Genomic DNA, 18,674 nt, shown 5'->3' with positions numbered 1-18,674 from the left:
AAAATACCTAAGGATGCCATAGATCTGAGGCTGTAGGTCTTGGTGGGGGCTGCAGGCCGGGAGCAACCCCCTGGGATGCTCCCCTCAGCTCTCTTGCTAATGAGTACATTCAGCATTGCTCACACCACAGAGCACCTGGCTCCCCAAAAGCTGACAGAGGAAGAAACTGCAATTAAGTCTGTGATTTAGTGGTGTTCCTTTCATTGATAAACCTGAAACTATACCCAACTATGGAACAAATAAACAAAACACACCATAAAAATCAGGAGTTATTCTCCTCTGAAGTTATTTCTCCCTGTGCACATCACCAGTGTTGCTGTGCTTTCAGTTGTAGAACAATGATGGAAGTTCCTAATTCATGTTTAATTCTTCATATTAATTAATTTAAATAAGATCTCTCTTTAATCCTAGTTACTTCTGTAATATTGGCTGATTTTTAAATACAATTATCACTGCCTTGGCTAGGGTCACATCCTGCATATCACAGCTGTCAAAATGAGTCAAACATCTTTGTTTGCCATTCTTTGATTAAACAAAAGAATTGTTTTCACTTTCATTGAGAAAAGGAACTCCTTTGCTAATTCAAAAAAAAAAAAAAAAAAAAAAACAAAAAAACAAGCAGATTTGGTTAAATTGAAGGAAATATTCTGAAAAAGATTTTGAAACTTCCAGAGGGGATTTACTGGCACAGGTCCTGTGCTTCTTTTAGGAAGTGTTGCTCATCAATGCTTCTAAAAAAGGGGTGATCAGGTGCTGAGCCCCAAAGTAGTGATCAGTGCAGAACGTAGGTGAAAAAAATAGGAAAAAACTTTGCTTCTTGTTTTGCTGCATCCATTGCACAGGGAGCAGGAAAGGGAAGGAGGAGCCAGCTGAGCAGGTGTTAATTGCCATCCTGACTGGAGGTATTCCCTGGAATGCCATCAGAGCCCAGGCTGTGCTCCTCAGCCCAGCTCCCTGAGCACGCCCTGACCTCAGAGAGCACAACTGCATGCACAGGTGCAGGAACCACAGTGTCCAAGGCATTCCTCACATTTAACATTAATGTTCTAAGACTCCTGCCTGCCTGCTGGAAGGAGGGACCCAGGGCAGAAATTTGCAAAGACAGGTAGTGCCTGGGGTCGGAATCATTTCACTTGCTGATTATTCCACTGGTAGTATTTTTCCTCTTGAGCAAAATTTCAAACAATTCAGCCCTGACACATTTTTAAAAATGCAGCAGTGCAGCAGTGGAGAGAACCATTGCTGTCTGTGGGCATCCTTTCTCCAATCAAGTGAACATGAACCTCTAGAAACAACAAAATAACAACTATGTTTAATTGTTGGGAAGCAATTTTTCTGACCCATGAAAAGATAACATGTTTCAGTTCCCTAAAGATATCAGTCTCCTTTCTAGAAAAGTACAGAAGCTGATGTTTTGTTTGTTTCTGAAAGAGAAAAACCTGGATGTTTTTTAAGTTAGTACATGTAAATGCATTTCTATATAAATATATACAAATGTGTACACACACACAACTGTCTCCCTGATCATATATCTATATTTCAATCATCCTTGATTGCATTTTCTAGCAAGTTAGACTTCTCCCCCTTCTGTAGCCCTGTATATCATAGTTGATTTTAGTAGTTTTCAATAAAGCCCTGGAACTTTAATGCATGCAAGAACATCAATGTGATTAATTTCTCCCCAATGCAGTTTTGTTTGATGTGTAGGAGAAAGCATTGTCACTTCAGGCTGGTACCTGGGGATCTACTGACAACTGGAGAGGTCCAGTCTTACAATGGACTCATCATGTCCCTAACATGAAATATCCCAGGTTTTCACAGCACAGAACCCTGACAAATACAGCAGGAATATTCATGGCTATCATGCATCTGCTCCATTAAAATCTGAATTGAAAATAATTGATATTTAAAGGTTCACAAGCCTTTTAAGAGGAAAAAAATATGGAATGCTTTAAGCACTAGGTAGGGAAGCAACACTGCTTTCCTTTTAAAAGTTTTAAAAGAAAACCAGCAATGTTTTCATGTCTAGTGCTATAAATTCACAATTCTAGAACTATAACTCTACAAATCAGTAAACTTCCCTTACCTCCTTGCTTTCAGAAGGAAAATAGATGTATTTTCTTCCTATCTAGTTTTGTTTTGTCTTATTTTACCATAAATTAATGATTCCCCACTAACAGCTACTTGATTATCCACGAGACACAAGAAAACTCTCTACTATTTACCCATTGAAAGATGCTGGAAAGCACTTCAGTAAATACCAGATTGCATAAAAGAGCTGCATTTTTACTGAGTGTTGCTCAAAACCAAAGTATTGGAATGTAAATAATGTCATTAACTTTTGTTTTAAAAATGAAACAATACATTATGTAGTTATATTTAAATGAAAAGCTCTGCATTCTAGGGCTCAATGAAATGGCTAGTTCTGTAAATCATTATTCTGCCACAAATAAATAAGGAAATTTATTCAGATTGGCAAACGCTGGAAAAAAAATATTTGGCTGTCCTTAAAGAGGGGGCTTCAAGAAAATGTTCTGCTAATCAGAACTGATTTTCAGGACATGAACATAGAGATCATTAGGGGAAAAAGAGCAAAAGAAGCAAAAGTCAAAAATAAGTTAAAAATCTCAATTCTTGTAATTTGGTTGAACTTAAGTGAAAGATAATACAGAACAAAAATATAGGCTGCCTTCTGTTCAGTTTTGAAATACCTGCAAAGGGCAACCTGAAACTGAAAAATGGAGTAAGTGCAATGAGGCCTTTAGAATAATTATGTGTTGTTAATTGAAGAATGTTAATCATGTCATATTAGAAGGGAGAGAGGGTTAAATTGGTAAAATTTCAATTCACTTAGGCCTTATCTCTTGTTGGAATGAACCAGATGATTAATCCTTAATATTCTTCAGGGATACAGAGAACATCAGCAATTAAATTAACAACTACAAAGTTTATGCTCAGAGATTCAAAAATGAAAGACAGAAACACTTTAATTTTTCACAAGTTGTTACCTTAATTATCTTCTTATTGCTTCTGTCTCTTTTCCCTCATTACAAAAACACACCCCTCAGTATTCCTGGATCCTTTAATTTGCTGTAGCTCAGCAACTGTGTAAGGAACGTCATCAGAGCTGCAAAAGTCATAAATCTTACTTTGTGCATGCTCATTGGAAATAAATCCTTCTGCTATACCCTGTCCCTGTGTTCCAGCTGCAAGTGATGACAAATTTTTGTTTCCTTACAAACAGCAGTGTCCATCAAAAGTTGCTGGCAGAAAAAGGCGGCTTGCTTAGCCCAGAAAGTGAAGTTTCTTTTAGGAAAATGTAAAAGAAGTACAAATATCTAAGCCAACCTAATAGTTATTATGCAGTCCTGCCAGCACTAGGAAGGAAAAGGGGTGAGTTCTCATGAAACCTGATTCTACAGTCATGAAAATAAGAGTGTACTTCCAGCCCATTCACGAAAATTATGTACCACCAAGAGATCAGACTGATGTTTAAATGTTCTCTGCCTACAGAAGAAAACAACATACAAAATGGAGGACTTGAGAATGTGTTTGGGATTCTTTCTTAAGAGTTGTGTTAGAAAATGTGGAATCTTGTTATCAATACTGGCCTCCTTCATATATTGAATGATTTCTAATGTAATTGCTGGGAAAGTAAATGCTCCCACGAGCTGAATGCAGAAATCCATGCCCACGAAACACAGGGACTTGACATTGTTATCACCAGGCATGCTTTCAAAATTATCAAAGTTTTAAAGTAAAATGTCATATCCCTGAAGGGTGCCCTTTGAACAAATTATTAACAAAGCTCTATTGATCCTCACCCAAACAGCAAAATCTCAATAAATCTCCTCTGGACCTTTGCTGAGGCTGGAAAATGCATTACACCCCCCTACTGACCACAATTTTTATTATCGCTATTGTGTTTGCAGGGCAGTCAATTTTATACAGCATTACAAACTGCCAAGTGCTAAAGTGATTTCCTCTATTACTGAGGTCCATGTATTAAATTTAGTGAGGCACAATATCAGGCTTCAAATATTGCAGGGTTTAGAATTGAATGCAGCTGAGCCTAATGTTATCAACCTGACAAAAAACACTGACATATTAAGTAGCAAATCATTTATTCATATTTGGGACTGGTTTTGTTTTTCTGTTCGGCTGTATAGTTTGAGATTAGCCACAGTATTTCAAAATGGGACTGTTACTGTGAAGTCCAAAGACACTGTGGAATAGATATTTCATACACTTATTATGCACAGTAGATCAGAGAAATATGCCTCACTGACCTGCTATCACACAGAAATACATGTAAATTAATAGATTACTTTGCATAATGCAGGTTTAGGCTGCAAATACTTTAACCCTTTAGAACGACCAGTGACAAGCATTTCAGGTACTTTTTGTTATAATCAAATACAAAGCCTTAATGCTCAGGTAAAGTTGCATTTCGTGCTCCTTTTTTAGCCTGACCATTGTTTTCCCTGCAGTCTGACATATTTAAAGCTAGTGGATTTCTGTGCTTGTAGATACTTTTTGAAATCCAGTTACTTCTGAAATATGCCTGTTGGAAGGTACACCTGGAAGAACTGATGTATCCAGAATAATCCAATACTTGTCCCCATTATCGATGACTGCTTGCATCAATGGAAATAAAGCTTTCTATATGTTTTTGTCAATGGAAAACAAATTATTGTGTAACAAACTGAGAAGAGCTATCTGATATTTTTCTTGCTTGAAATAATCCCAGTGATACTCTGTGGTAAAAACTGAAGCCACAACGCTCTGAGTAAAAAAAAAAAAAAAAAAAAAAATCTGCATTGATATCTGTTATTATTCAGAATGCCAGCTTCCTACCTTTTATAAATGACTTTACATACTGACAGGTCTGTGGTCTAATTGTGCAATTATTAAACTGAAATTGCCATTAAAAACTGTGGATCTCTGGACAGAACTATCCATCCTCCTGCAAAAAACTCCACAGAAGAATGCTGTAACTTTCCCTCTGAAAATCTCTGTCTTCAATGTGAAATATACCCCAGCTGGGAAGACAGAAAGTAAATGCCATTGACAGATTTGCACAGCATTCTAAATGTGACAGAAATCTCCAAATGAAAGGATAGAATTCCCCTCCTTTTTAAACCTTTCCAGGCTCAATCACACATCTGGGTTCACTGGGAAGAGCTTGACAGTCTGCAGTCTTTTACTTTGGGTATTTCACTGCTGTAGCTAATTTTGCCCTAACAACCATGTTGGATACTGAACTGTCCAAATCAATCACCGAACAGTTTAGTATTGTGCTTTATATTGCCACAAGGCTTCTACACCTGTCTCATAGGAGACAGCAGGACAAAAATATTGCTACCTTGAACTTTATTATGGAGTTGGAAAGCCAACTTGCTACTGGAAAGCCTAATTCAATCACTGAATTTTGTGTCATTTTCCTTCCATGTGTCTTCCCCTCAATCCTTCCTAGACAATTCCTGCAACAATAGTCAGCTGCAAGCAAACAAATAAGCAAACAGATGAAAGCTGAAAAACAAGCATTAAATATTTAAACTTGGGAGTACTGCCCTTTTGGAGTTAGACCCCAGGTGCTTTAGTTGCAAGCCCTTTCCTTAAAAGATAAAGCATTTAACATAAGCTGACACTCAGACATCTCAGGCTCATACACTGCCAGAGTTCCTCCTTGCCACCAAAAGAGATCAGATATTATTTTGCTAATTGGACTGAAAAATGCTCTTGGCATTCAGAGACTTCCCACACATTCACCACTGACTCCCTGGACCACGTGGGTCCCTGAACTGGCTTTATGGAAGTTTCTCTGTGTTCTGCAATCTCATCATAAATTGGACTCCTCTCATTCAACACCAACATGTACCTGTTAATAATTCTGTCTATTCACTTCCATTGCAGAAACTCCACAGAAGTAGTGAGGAACAACACCCTGCATAGTTCTATGAGCAGAGCTAATGACACTACTTCTTTCATTCCTGAAATGTTAATTAGCCCATAAGTCGGACACTTGGTAATGAAATATTTATTTTTCTGGAGTACTACATGTAACTTAAGAATTACAAGTGGATCTAGATGTATTACTGAATATAAAAATCATTATTCTTAACCAGGTTGCAATCTACAAGGGAGAAACAATATATTATTCCAAAGCACCTCCTAATTCACACAGGTGAGTACCATCCATTTCTGGCACTTTGCATTTTGAATTTTGGAGAGCAGTTTCTGTTGCTTGCAAGAGTTCTTCAAAACATAAAAAAAAACCCTCCAAGTTTACATGCTTTAATTCCAACCTTAAATTACATTGCATTACATTTAATTTAGAGTCATCAAGGATATAACCAATTCAAAAATATTTTTCCCATTCGTGACCTGAGTATCTCAGAGAGTAGTTTGGCATCCTGACAAAAAAACTGGATATGAATACCAAAATAATGGAATCATCACATTGGACTCAAAGCACTGGGGATGACTCCAAGAAACTGAATGGGAGTAATCACCCAACAGAATCTCAAAATCTGAGATGAAAAGGACTACAAGAAGGGTGGAAGAATTGATTTGCTGCCTAAGAAGGAGTGAAAGTGCGGAGCAGTTTTTGCCCTAGTGGAAAAGGTGTTCCTGCCCCACACCCCAGCACAGCACCACATGGCTTCTGAGAGGACAGTACACTCCACCACAGCCAGACCCAGTCCACAGATTTAACCTTTTTATCTGAAATTCTTCCTGAATAGGGATGAGGGAAATTTAAAGAAATCAATGATAAACTTCTCCAGTGTGATTTCCAAACAGGATATCCGGGAATCACCTCTCATGTCATGCAAGTATGTTTTGCTGAACACATTCGGGTCCTTTGGAACATGTTGTTCCAAAAATCAGCAATTCACAATAAATCATCAGGGATGGAAACAATTTGATAAGCGATACTGTGCTGTGATCAGGTGACACTTGCAAATCATTCTCAGGCCTATCCTGGAAGTCCTTAGCTATTCTTGGCTATTCAGCTCAGCATTTTTTCCCAATATACAGTCATAATTCAGTGACAAGCAAAACAGCTGTAATTTCTACAGTTTCCCTAATGAAATCCCAATAATTTTTACTGTTTGAGACTATTCTGTTGAAGTGCAGCTCATCTGAAAAGCATTAGCATGATGGCATTTACATGAAATAGTTCCAAATGAACAGAACTATTAACATCTATAAAATCTATATGAAAACAAGATTCCCATACAGCAAATCAGATCCAAAAAAACTCATCCCACAGACTTGCCTTGCTGTGGAAAATGGTGGGTTTGAAATGAACAAAGTCAGTGTAACAGGACTGAAAGGACTGGTTAAAATAACACCAGCACACGTGAAGCTGTGTGTGCTGAGTTTTCAATAAGGGATGCTGCACTAAAATACTTAGCCAGTTAAATAATGTGCATCTAACAAAAATAGATACAGGATTGCTTGGTCATATTTAGCTTATTTGACTGTGATAACATTATTAAATTTGTTCCCTGCTAAGGCATACCTCTAAAGTAAATTGGAGTCACTTCATTTAAAAGATGACTGAACCACAGTACTTCAGTAGTACCATAGAAAAACATCTTCAGTGTGTAAAACACTGCTGCAAAACATGACTAAATATTAATTTCTCCATGTCCAACAGAATAAGACATGAACAGGCTTGCTTTTTAGCAGCAAAGATTCCAATTGAACATGTGGCTCACTTGTGTGTGGTTTTTATAGCTAAGAGATGAATTTGACTTGTCTGTTTATAATTGCTTTTTATAAACCAATTTAAATTAAGAATTTGTTCACTGGCTGTGAACATCCATATATTAACTTAAAACAGGATTGTTATCTTTGCTTTTACTGTGTAGTTTTACATTAATAGCATATGATAACCTTCTGAAATAAGAGAGTAAATGTCTAACACACACATTAATAATGAATAGTAAGAAACAGAAGTGCATGAGGAACTTTTACAAGTGCTAGTAAGACGTCACTGCATCACACCACAGGATTCCTCACATGTGAGCTGTAGAATGAGATGTTTTATGCCACCTCAGCTAGGCCTGTATGTATTATTAAATTACCTTCCTAGTCTTTACAAGACTCAATTCCACATTCCTCATTTGTCTCCAGCACCTTTTTCCTATAGCATGTGTAATTTTGTTTTTGTGTTAGATCAGCTTTCTTCCCTTGCTTGAGAGTAACCTTTTTTACTTGTCCTACTTCTCATGAGGAATTATCCAAAACAGAAATCAAAATTTGCATCCTATCATTATTATTATCCTATTGCTGCCCATAGAGTCATCAAACATGTTGCCAGACATGCAGGGGGAAAAAAAAGTAACTAAAACACTCTGACTCTTAACCATCCACTTCAAAGAATTGCAGCCAAGTCCCACCAGGAAGGTAAAACAGACCCTTTTCTAAAGCAAGTTTTAATTGCTTTTCAGCCAAAATGACACCCCCAAAAATAAAGGTTTTTAGAATGGTCTCTGTTGAAAATAATTTTCCTTATCTGAGAGGGTGGTGCCATCTGTATCTACAACCAAAGCATAGCACAATAAAGACATTATTATTAACAGCATTGCAGAGTTACTCCAGATTCTGTGACAGCAAATAGGGCTTGAAACACATGAAGACAAAAAATAAGTTCACTCTGTGGGTTGCTTTAGAAGCTGAACCTAAGTGATGTCAAGAGGACATAATTTCTTCACATTTAACTGAAAAGGACAGTAGCTGTTCTGATCTTAAATATTCTCCTTTCATTTTAGCCCCTTTACCTCTCTCCCCTTCATTTTCCTTCCCTTTCAGGTACATTTATTGTTTTCTCCTTCTTCCTCTGCAGTTGCTGCTGTTGCTGGGATGCTGCATTTCCAGACAAGATTGGAGTGTGAAGGCACAACTGGACAAACAGTCGTGGCCACTGTGAGTGTTCCTCACATAACAAAGTTCCCTCAGCTTTCTCAACACTTCCACTGGATAAAGAAAATGGGAAGAAAGTAAAAAATTCCAGCTGGGCTTTGCATTTATAATTAGGAGTTCCTCATGGCTGAGAATTGAATACCTGGAAGAAAAAAGTGATACTATGTTCCAATTACAACTTAATGGGGAAGAATGGGATATATTGGGTATGTTCCCAGGTGGTGTAATTTATCTCAGATTCTATAGCATTGACTTGGGATATTTTCTGAAAAACTCACAAGCTAAAAGAGGAGAATTGCTGAAAATAGTACAGCTGAAACCTTTCTTCAGGTTAGGTGTTTCAGTTATCTTACACATGTGTTGAGTAAAAAATAACTGCTTTTTAAAAAATTGAATTATTTTTCTAACATCACACTTTTAAAGCAGTGTTTTAAGCTCTATTCAGTATCCATACCATGGTAAAAACTAGAGTTGCTAATTTTTAAATCAGCAGTACAATCAACATTGCTACCTTACCATTAACACTGCAGTTACTCTTCAAATTAGTTGTATGAGAATCAATATATTAAACATTTCCATATTCCAATTTATATGCTTACCTGTGTTCACCCTTAGAGGGAATAAAATCATCTGCACAACATTTCACCCTAAAGAATGTTGACAATCTTAAAATTTGCATTTTTTTCAATTAAAAAACCCATACATTTGTTTTAAAACTCCTGATTAAAACAAACAAAAGCTCAGGTAAACTAGGCCTCTGAATAAAAGTTTAAATCTCAAACTAAAGAAATAATAAATATTTGCTTTGGTGCAATCTAAAGCCAGCTTTTGGCTTTGAAAAAGTCAATTTTTATTCAACTCTCATCTCACCAAACATAGTTTTGGTCTTCACTTCCTATTCCATAACAATGGATGCTCTGCAAAAGCTCCAAGTGGGATATGTAGAAACAACATTTCCCTTGGCTGTTGCTTTAATGTTAGTTGAGAAAGCACAGATTAACTTCACTTTAACTGCAGCCACCAACCAGCTGCTTCACTGGAACTTCAACAGAGACAAAATTCTGAAAGCCCAAAGGACAGTTTCATTCACTGCTACAAATATTCTTAATAAAAGGAAGATGACATTGTCCTGATGATTACACCACTCCAAAAATGAAGTGTACAGCATTTTACTCATTGAATGACTACAGCTGAAGCATTTTTTTGCTGATTTTCCAGTTAATACTGCTGTGAATCCAAGTCTTAGTGAGGCACAGACTCTCCAAAGGACACACAGCAGAGACCTCGGTTTCATCACGTGTGATCAATGCATCCCATCTCACCACAGACCTACTGAAAACCCCACGTTTGTAACACACATGCAGGAACCAACTGAAATACAAACATTCCAGTTTGAACGATCCCTTTGACCTTAGACTGTGCTTTCTAATCTGAAACCACTGCTGGTTGGGCAATTTTCATTTTTGCAAAATGACAAGTGGCACTTCATTTTAGGTAAAGGTTAATATGAAGTTCCCAACTTCATAAAACTCATCCCTCTCTAACACCAACTGGTGCATGCTGGTGTCTGACGTTAGAGAGCAATGCTCACACACTTGAAAATAAATGGTTTTTGCATTTCAAGGTGACAAGTACAATGTCAGACACAATCAATCGATCACTGCATAATTATTATTGCAAATGATCCATATCCATGCTGCAAACCTTAAGGGGAATTTAATGAAGCAGGAAGCACATCAATAATAAGATCTACTTCAGTCTCTGTTAAATCTCACAATTCACAAATATGTTGTCACATTTTATCTTTCCTCGAATTCCTGTAATTATATTTTAGGAGAAGCTCACTGAAAAGTAAAATTCAAACATATATCAGCTTTTCCCCTATAAAAGGAGTATATTATATATATATCACATAAGATGAAATGTACAAAACTCTACAAACACAACAATCTGTGAAGAAAATTTGCAATGCCAATAATCAGACCTAGTCTGATGTATTTGGCTGACTTAACTCTGTGTTGTGCCCATGGAGAAACACCCAGGGAGCACAGCAAGAATGAGAAGGAGCTGCAGAATGTCCTGTGTCCTGACTGCAATCCCTCCATGTCACTCACTGCCTTGCTGAATAGGGGGAGTTTAACTTGTGGTGATAAGAAAAAGGGGTCTTGGTTTTGTTTTCCACTACGTGAACCAGAAATTAAATCGACAACCTGAATTGGCAGAAATGATAATTGGCAAAAAATTATGTAATTTCTTCCAAGGCAAGTCTGCTGTGCTGTGACAGTGATCAGGAAGTGATCTCTATGTTTTTCTGCTGTTTCATGAGCTTTCTCACTCCAGTTTTTCCCTTTCCTCCTACTTCCCTGTCCCAGTGAGGCAGAGAGTGTGAGGGGATTTGGCTGCTAGCTGGGTTCAACCCATGGCACAGCTGCCATCCTGATGGGGAAAAATAGATGTAGTGTATTAGAAACCTATGTGAAAGCAGTCATTTCTGCAGAAATGTTGGACTTCAGCTCTCTGGCTGCAGTAAGAACAGGTGCATTTCCATACCAGGCTATGACAAGGATCCAAACACAGATTCATCTGTTTGGCAAGGAAGGAATACCAATCCAGGAGCAGAAGGGGAAAAGGAAGTCATATGGAAAGACATCAAAAGATGTGAACAGATAGCCAGACTTTGATTAGTAAACATCCCCCTCTGTTGATTAAACTGTGAGACAGTCTAACCAGTTGTAAAAGGTAAATCCAGCCTAGTGGCACTTGCACATTACAGCAAAAAGATAAGTAAATCTTGGCTGAGGGACTATGACAGCTTCTCGAGCAGGCACACTTCACTGCAATAAACATCCAAAGGGAACACATCAAGACATTAATCTCAAGACACAAACAAGCTTTCTCAACTGCCCACAAAAATCTTCAGGACTTGCTCATTCCTCTGCCTCCACAGCTGAGGCCATTCCCACAGCAGCTAAGGTTCTGCAGCTGCAGCAGCTGAAAGCCACCAGTCCCAGAAGTGGTGCTCAGGAAGGATTTCCACTAAGAGATGATAATCATGGGACAATGGGAGGGCTCTAACTGCTCACCCAGCCACATTTCATGCAGCCTTTGTTCAATTCTTTCCTCACACATCCCTGGACTGATAAAGACACCCAGGCAGTTCATTCAAAGCTCTGATGGAAACCAATGCTATTAAGGGGGACACGGTGAAGATAAGGTTAATTGGACAAGTGCAACTCCCTGCTAAATGAAGGGGGGAGAGCAGATTTTAAAATTAAACCATACAGAACATAAAATGTGACTTCAAAAGAGAGCAGAGCAAGTCAGTCATGCTGCCTTACACAAAATGCACAGGTTCTGCTGCAAGAATTACTACTGATAATACATATATTCTTGATGCTTAAGCTCAGTTTGATCCTGTTTCAATTCAGTTTCATCAAACACTTATGTGTGTTTGTCTCTAAAGGAATGTACATTGCTTTTACAAACCAAAACTGGCTCACTTGCCTATCTGCAGTGCTGGACATAACAGAGCATCATCCTGATTTGTTCTCTTGCCATTCTTACCCCACATCAATAACAGTGTTCTACAATAGTGGTGTTCTACAAAACACCATAGCGGGGCAAGAAAACCCTTCAAGAATTGAATATACTTGATTGCCAAAAATTACTGTCAAATATTCTAAATAGAAATTGCTTTTTTCTTCTGTTTCATTTCTCCTTTCATACTAAAAAAGGTGATTTTGCTGAAGGTCTTCATGCTTTGCATGCTAGTGTGGTTTTTAGCTTTGTCATCACAACATGAAGTATTAGACATATGATTTTAAGCCAAGATATGTGTGTGTTCCAATAGATACATAAAGACAGCCTACTGAGAATTGTCTTAGATTCTACCATAACTAATTGTAATCCTATTTTCATTCAACACCCCTGTCAGTCCTTTTATTTTAACCATCAAGACTGTAGATTTATAAATTGCAATACTTCATTATTCAAGTTTATTGAGCCAGATACCCTTGAAGAGCCTTACTATTCACATCAGCATACTCTATTATGAAATCATTTTGTATTTTTCTGTGTTAATAATAAAAGGTACATATTTATTCAACATCAGTGGTCAGGCAGTCAGATGCAGAGGATGAAGCTGCATGTTTTATTCAAAGTCTCAGTGGACAGCAGAATGAGGATCACTGACTCTGAAGATATCTGCAGCTTTTCTGCTAATGTGTTTGATTTTTCTAAACTAAAGGATCTAAATACTTTGATTACTCAATAATTCTATGCAATAAAATCTATACTGCTGAAGTGTTCCTCTGACAATGTTTTCAGCACAGTCATTTACTCTTTCAGCTCAGCTCATGCTGGATCTCACTGTCTGTAGCTCTTTGAGCACAGTCAGCAGAGCATTTTGTCTTAGTCCAGGGCGTTTTTGGAAATCCTCACTGAAGAGAGCAATCCTCTGCTTAATGCACACAATTTCAGTGCTACAAAATACACAGTAGGTAAAGTTAGCAAAAAAAAAAAAAAAAAAAAAAAAAAAAAAAGCACTGTATTTGTTCTTTACTGCAATTAAAAAAATTCTAAGGTTTTGTTCCTTTATCATTTTAGGCATCTCCACATCTGCTTAGGGTTCTCATTTCCTTTAGAAAAAAAGTCTTTTCAAAGGTGTCCTGCAGCACAAGGAGCACAAGTCAGGCTGGAAATGACACCCTTCTCTGAGCCAGAAGAAAGGCACACTCTGTGCCTGCACACATTTGGTGCATAAAACCAGGCAGACTTTGGTCAGCTGAATAAAATACCATCTGCTTTTGAATATGGGAGCTGACACAGACTCATATATGTGTATTAGGATGCCTCTAAATAGGAGAGGCACCAGAAATGCAACCATAAAGCAGTTTAAACTTCTAAATAACCAGATTAAATTTGTGCTAGAGTCTGTTACTTCATTTTTTTTCCAGACTTCTTCCCAGATGTTCATTTAAGGAACATTTTGCTAATTCAGACAAGTACAATTCTCTGTATTAGACCCAAACGTTTTATTCTACAGAGTTGTCAAAACAGTGTCCTATTGCCAGAAGAAATTATCTTGTTGCTATTGCATATACTTTTTTTTTTTCCCCTTCAATCTCTTTCTCTGTATCTGCCTAGTCTAGTTTTGGGAAAAAGACCAAATTTTATTTGCTGACATGCTTTCTGCCTTGTTTGATCAAGTATCATTCTGAAGCTGCTACTGAAAAAAATCTCTGCTAAATATACACAACATTTCTGACAACTCATTCCCTATTATTAAAAAGAACAGCAGACTGACAGGAATGAAGCACTACTCTGGCTAAGCAGACATTAATTAGATGTTTATAAAATTTATAAAAGTGTTTTATGGTACATTAAGCTAATTTTAGTCCAGCATTGTAGCATACAACAAAACGTGGAAAACCAATAATTTTAATTTTAAAATTATATTTACCAATGATTTTGTTCTAGTTTTTCCCACAACAACATTTAATTTCATTTGATTTTTTCATGACATGTAGTAACTTTAAATGCTCAACTTCTAACTCAGAATATGAAAATTGAACATGAGGTTGGTGGGAATTGAACAACCAGATGGAAAACAGCCAGCCATGGAACTGTTTGCTTGGGAATCAAGCAGCTGCTTGTGCTGTCACGTGGACAAACTAGGCTTATTTTTCAAATTATGAAAAAGAGGAGGAGGAATAGTGCACAGAAAGAGGGGACTCTGGAAGACTGGGAGCAGCCTCAGCTTTCAGCCACCAAAAGTTACACAGTAAGCACGAGTCAGCAACTTCAGAACCCTCTAACTGGAAGAACCCCAGCACAAATATTTGTTACATGCTGAGCAAACCCCATCACCTTTGGGAGGTGAGTTACACAGGAAATGGGAATGAGCATCTGCAGAGATCCAGAACACCTTCAGTCACTGCAACAGTCTTATTTTGGGGAGAAAGGGGTATTAAACTGCAGCAGCAGCAGATGTAAAGGGTCTGTACCCCTCAGAGAGAATAATTTCCCTTTTGATTTCACTAGTTCCTAAATCAGTAACACCTGAAAGCCTTCAAAGTTTCTTGGTCAGTGTGAACTCTGATTCCTACAGCACACTCTGATTCCTACGCATAAAGTACCAGACCAAAAAAAGATCTCCTTTGTCCAGGGAAGGAGGAAAATATAAATACAAACAACATTTAATTGCTTAGGCTGTCAACAAATATGGATTTCCTTTGACAGGGTTAATAGTACTAAAAACTTTCTCTACTTTTTGAAATGTTGAATTAAGTATTTAAATACAGCACCTAATCAAGACTGCTCTATTCCACAGACTGAATTAGTGTCTGTGCTCTGCATTCCTGCACAATGCTTTAAAGTTAGCTAAACATGTTCAGCTTGCAATAAAAGGGACTTGATACCACTGTCATCAATAGAATTAAAAAAAGACATCAAACTGTTCCAGGATAATGTCTAAGTAAGACATTAGAAAATGGGAAGAAATCAAAATTTTCTTTTACTTTGTAAATATCCAAAAAGGTTTCTATGTTACTCAGGAAATAAACAACAAGTAAGCACTGCCACATAAATGTGAATAGTCAGAAAAAATCTCAGTCAATGTAATAAGTTAATTTTAAGGCCTTTAAAAATGGAAGATTCCATTTTCACACAAGTTGGCTACTTTAAATTTTAATAATATTGCTGAGAAGCTTTTCATAATTACATAAAAAATTGATGTGATGTCAGGAGAAAGCATTTCAAGAGCTGCTGTGAGTTTATACCTTGCACCTACATCTCCTGAAAGTCTCTTGTTTGCCTACTGTATCTTTTACATATGCTGCATCTTAGGTACCTATGCGTGGCCACTTAATGTATAGAGTTTAAAAATCATAACATTTCAGAAAAAAATCTGTGAATGCAAATCCTCTATTTCCATAAAAACCCACAAAGTAATAATGTTCTGCTAAAATTAAAAAAAAGTTTATTCTCTGCTTCTTCCTACTAATGTATAGATTTTATACTAGAAAAGTTCGGTTGCAAATGGGAAGAACACTCAATACTCAGGTGTAGCAGCACCAAAAGAGAGATGGACTGTTTAAAGAATTCTGCAAATCAGAAAATCAGAACAAAACATACATCATATAATGTAAGCAAAAAGGACTAAATAAAAATGGAATGAACAAACTTTTAAATGTGAAATACTAATTACTAAAACCTCCATATTAATTACTAGGAGCTTTGAAAACCAGGAATTGGTACCATCAGAAACTGCTTGCTTTATGGCTGTTTTGCTTAAAGCATTTATATACACCTCTAAAAAGAATAACTAGAAAAGTTCATCAAAAATAAAAAATACAGTGCAGTAAAAGTGACAGAAATATGCATAGCTACTTGCAAGAAAATGTATTTCACTAAATTTTCAAATTAACAATGATTCCTAGGCTTGGGGAGGGAGAAGATCCCTGGGTTTTAAACCTTTTGAGCCAGTGCCACAGAGAAACACAATAATACACAATAATGCACGTCCTTTCACCTTAGTGTGCATACTAGAAAGAAGGGCTTATCCTCACATATTTACTGTGCTGCTCCTTTGGATGATGGCAACTCTAACAGCACAGCACAAGCTGAATGAAAGACACACTGCTGCAACCGAGGGATCTGATTTATAAATCTAAAAGCAGGATGAAATTAATCCTTGCACCAGCAGCTTCAATACAGAATGGTGGTAAGGGTTAAAAGCCAGCAGCAGTCAGGGTTGCTGGTAGATGCACAGACACACTGGTGAAAATTCAAGGGACTTGTACTACAGAACCCAGAAAAAAAGAAAAAGACAAAATCATAAGGCTCGGTGATTGGTGAGCTCCCGAAACTATAGCACAGGTCAAAGTACTGAAAAAACAAACTTAAAAGTCTACATGCAGTGCCTTTGCACGGGTGACAAAAGTTACTAAGATATAGTGGAGGGTCAACAGAAATGAGAAGAAAGCATAAGGGGAGATTTACAGCATGAACCACGAGCGATTTACAAGGAGAAGGAGTGATTACTGATAATATCTCTGAGAATACAATGTTGCTCCTCTGCAGCCTGTTTTGCAGAGGTGGCCCAGATTAGCTGCACGCCTGTCTATTTTTACATACATTTAAATTAAATAAATAAATAGATTGTCAAATGAGATTAGTTTAAAATATTTTCCCAGAAGATGTACAGGCTTTGAAGAGGAACACAGAAAAGCTTTTAAGTATGCAGATTTGTTCAGTGATTTCTTTGTGGGTTTGTTTTGCTAAGAAATAAAACATTCTGTATCAAAACCTGGACGAATTCACAGGTTAATAGCTTTGCTAATTCAAAACATACATGCCACAACACAACATTATTTTTAAGGTGAGCAGATTTTGCTGCAAGGAATCAGAACAATGCTGAATGTAAAATCACAGTATCTATTTCCTTATCTGCAGTTGTCAATTGCCAGAAACTTCAAAAGCCAAGAGAGAGTGTGACAATTAGTATAAAAGCAACTGGGTTAAGTAACACACATTAGAAGTTTTAATCACATTAACATTGTTTCATTTCTTACAAAGAAAGCAAATTCTGAGCAGCCACAAGTGATGCAGCATTCGCTTTGTAACTGAACCCCACAGTGAATCTTACACAATTGCAATATGTTCTAAGGCATTGAAAAGAAAGCAGTGCACCCTGCCACATCCTGCAAATCATGAAAATAAATGCCAGCTTCACGTAAATGACCCGCTTTGTTTAAACTCTGCCTGGAAATGCAAGCACAGGTACTGCACCCCAGCCACGCTCCCCTGCAGCACACACACCTTCCATAGCACAAAACATGCTGCAACTACAGGCTAAAATCCACCCTCCCAAAGTCCATTTATTAACAAAAGATTGACATGGAGAGAGACACTACCTACCCACAAATACATCATCATCTTGAAAGAAATCAAGGGCTCTGTCAGCAAACAGAAGTCTCCTTACTTCACCAAGTATGTCTGGAAGGAAAACTGAAAACAGTGGGTAGAAAATCTTGCCTTTTTTCTGTCAAGTCCTCACAGTTCTCTTCTTATACAAGGTATTTTTTTTAGTTTGTTTATGAGAACAGCATTCGTTCAGTGGCTCTTTCTGCGTGTGAAGTGACTTGCTTCAGGCTGTCTTTTTTCTTCCCTTTTTCTCCCTAACTCAGTCTGTCCTTTCTTTACTGTCAAGCTTGCTTAGGTAACAGTTCTTGGTGTATCTATTTAATGAGCAGGTCCGTGCACTAAAGGCAGCCAACTACACTGGAGAGGAGAGGGGGGGGGAGAGGGAAAAAAAAAGTAATAATAAATAAATAAATGGGAATATACCACTTCCTGATTATTATTATGGGATCTACAGACGCCCCCTCTGTAGGAATTTATAGGAGGATTTCTAAGACGTCTTGAGGGAGGGGGGAATCCTCAGAGTGACTCTGGTGGCTCTCGAGCCATTACCTCTCCCTGCTGAAGGACCCAGTTCACAAATCCCGCATTGAGAAATTTTTAAACTCAAAGCAAAGCTCCTACAGAAAAGAAAGGAACATGTACTGCACCCTGCTTCTCCTTTATCTCTTTAAATGTACTTCAGATAAAAGCTGCATCCAGGCAGGTCAAGGCCTTTCCCAATCTTATTACGCTCACACAGGAGTGCTCAACACACTTTTCTACAGCCATCTACTGTCTCCAAGGTGTTACTGCTGCTCTTCCAGCTGCCAGCACCA

General features: G+C 37.6%; 1 protein-coding gene across 32 annotated transcripts in view; it reads right to left on the bottom strand.

Annotated features, from left to right (window-relative positions):
• The window catches only part of RBFOX1 (RNA binding fox-1 homolog 1), a 1,156,138-nt gene that overhangs the window by 325,387 nt on the left and 812,077 nt on the right, over positions 1-18,674 (bottom strand). Inside the window, exon 1 of one of the 32 annotated variants that reach the window (XM_068206700.1) lies at positions 17,854-17,942. The exons of the other annotated variants lie outside the window; for them this stretch is intronic. Within the exon in view, the coding sequence (XP_068062801.1) occupies positions 17,854-17,871 (18 nt within the window). The 5' untranslated portion in view covers positions 17,872-17,942. Of the gene's footprint in view, positions 1-17,853; positions 17,943-18,674 lie in introns of those variants that run through there. 32 annotated transcript variants of the gene reach the window in all.

Source organism: Anomalospiza imberbis, chromosome 16 (genome assembly GCF_031753505.1).
Source record: "Anomalospiza imberbis isolate Cuckoo-Finch-1a 21T00152 chromosome 16, ASM3175350v1, whole genome shotgun sequence".
Lineage (NCBI taxonomy): Eukaryota > Metazoa > Chordata > Aves > Passeriformes > Viduidae > Anomalospiza > Anomalospiza imberbis.
The sequence above is the reverse complement of the archived record's forward strand: the minus strand, read 5'-3'. Positions and strand labels throughout refer to the sequence as shown.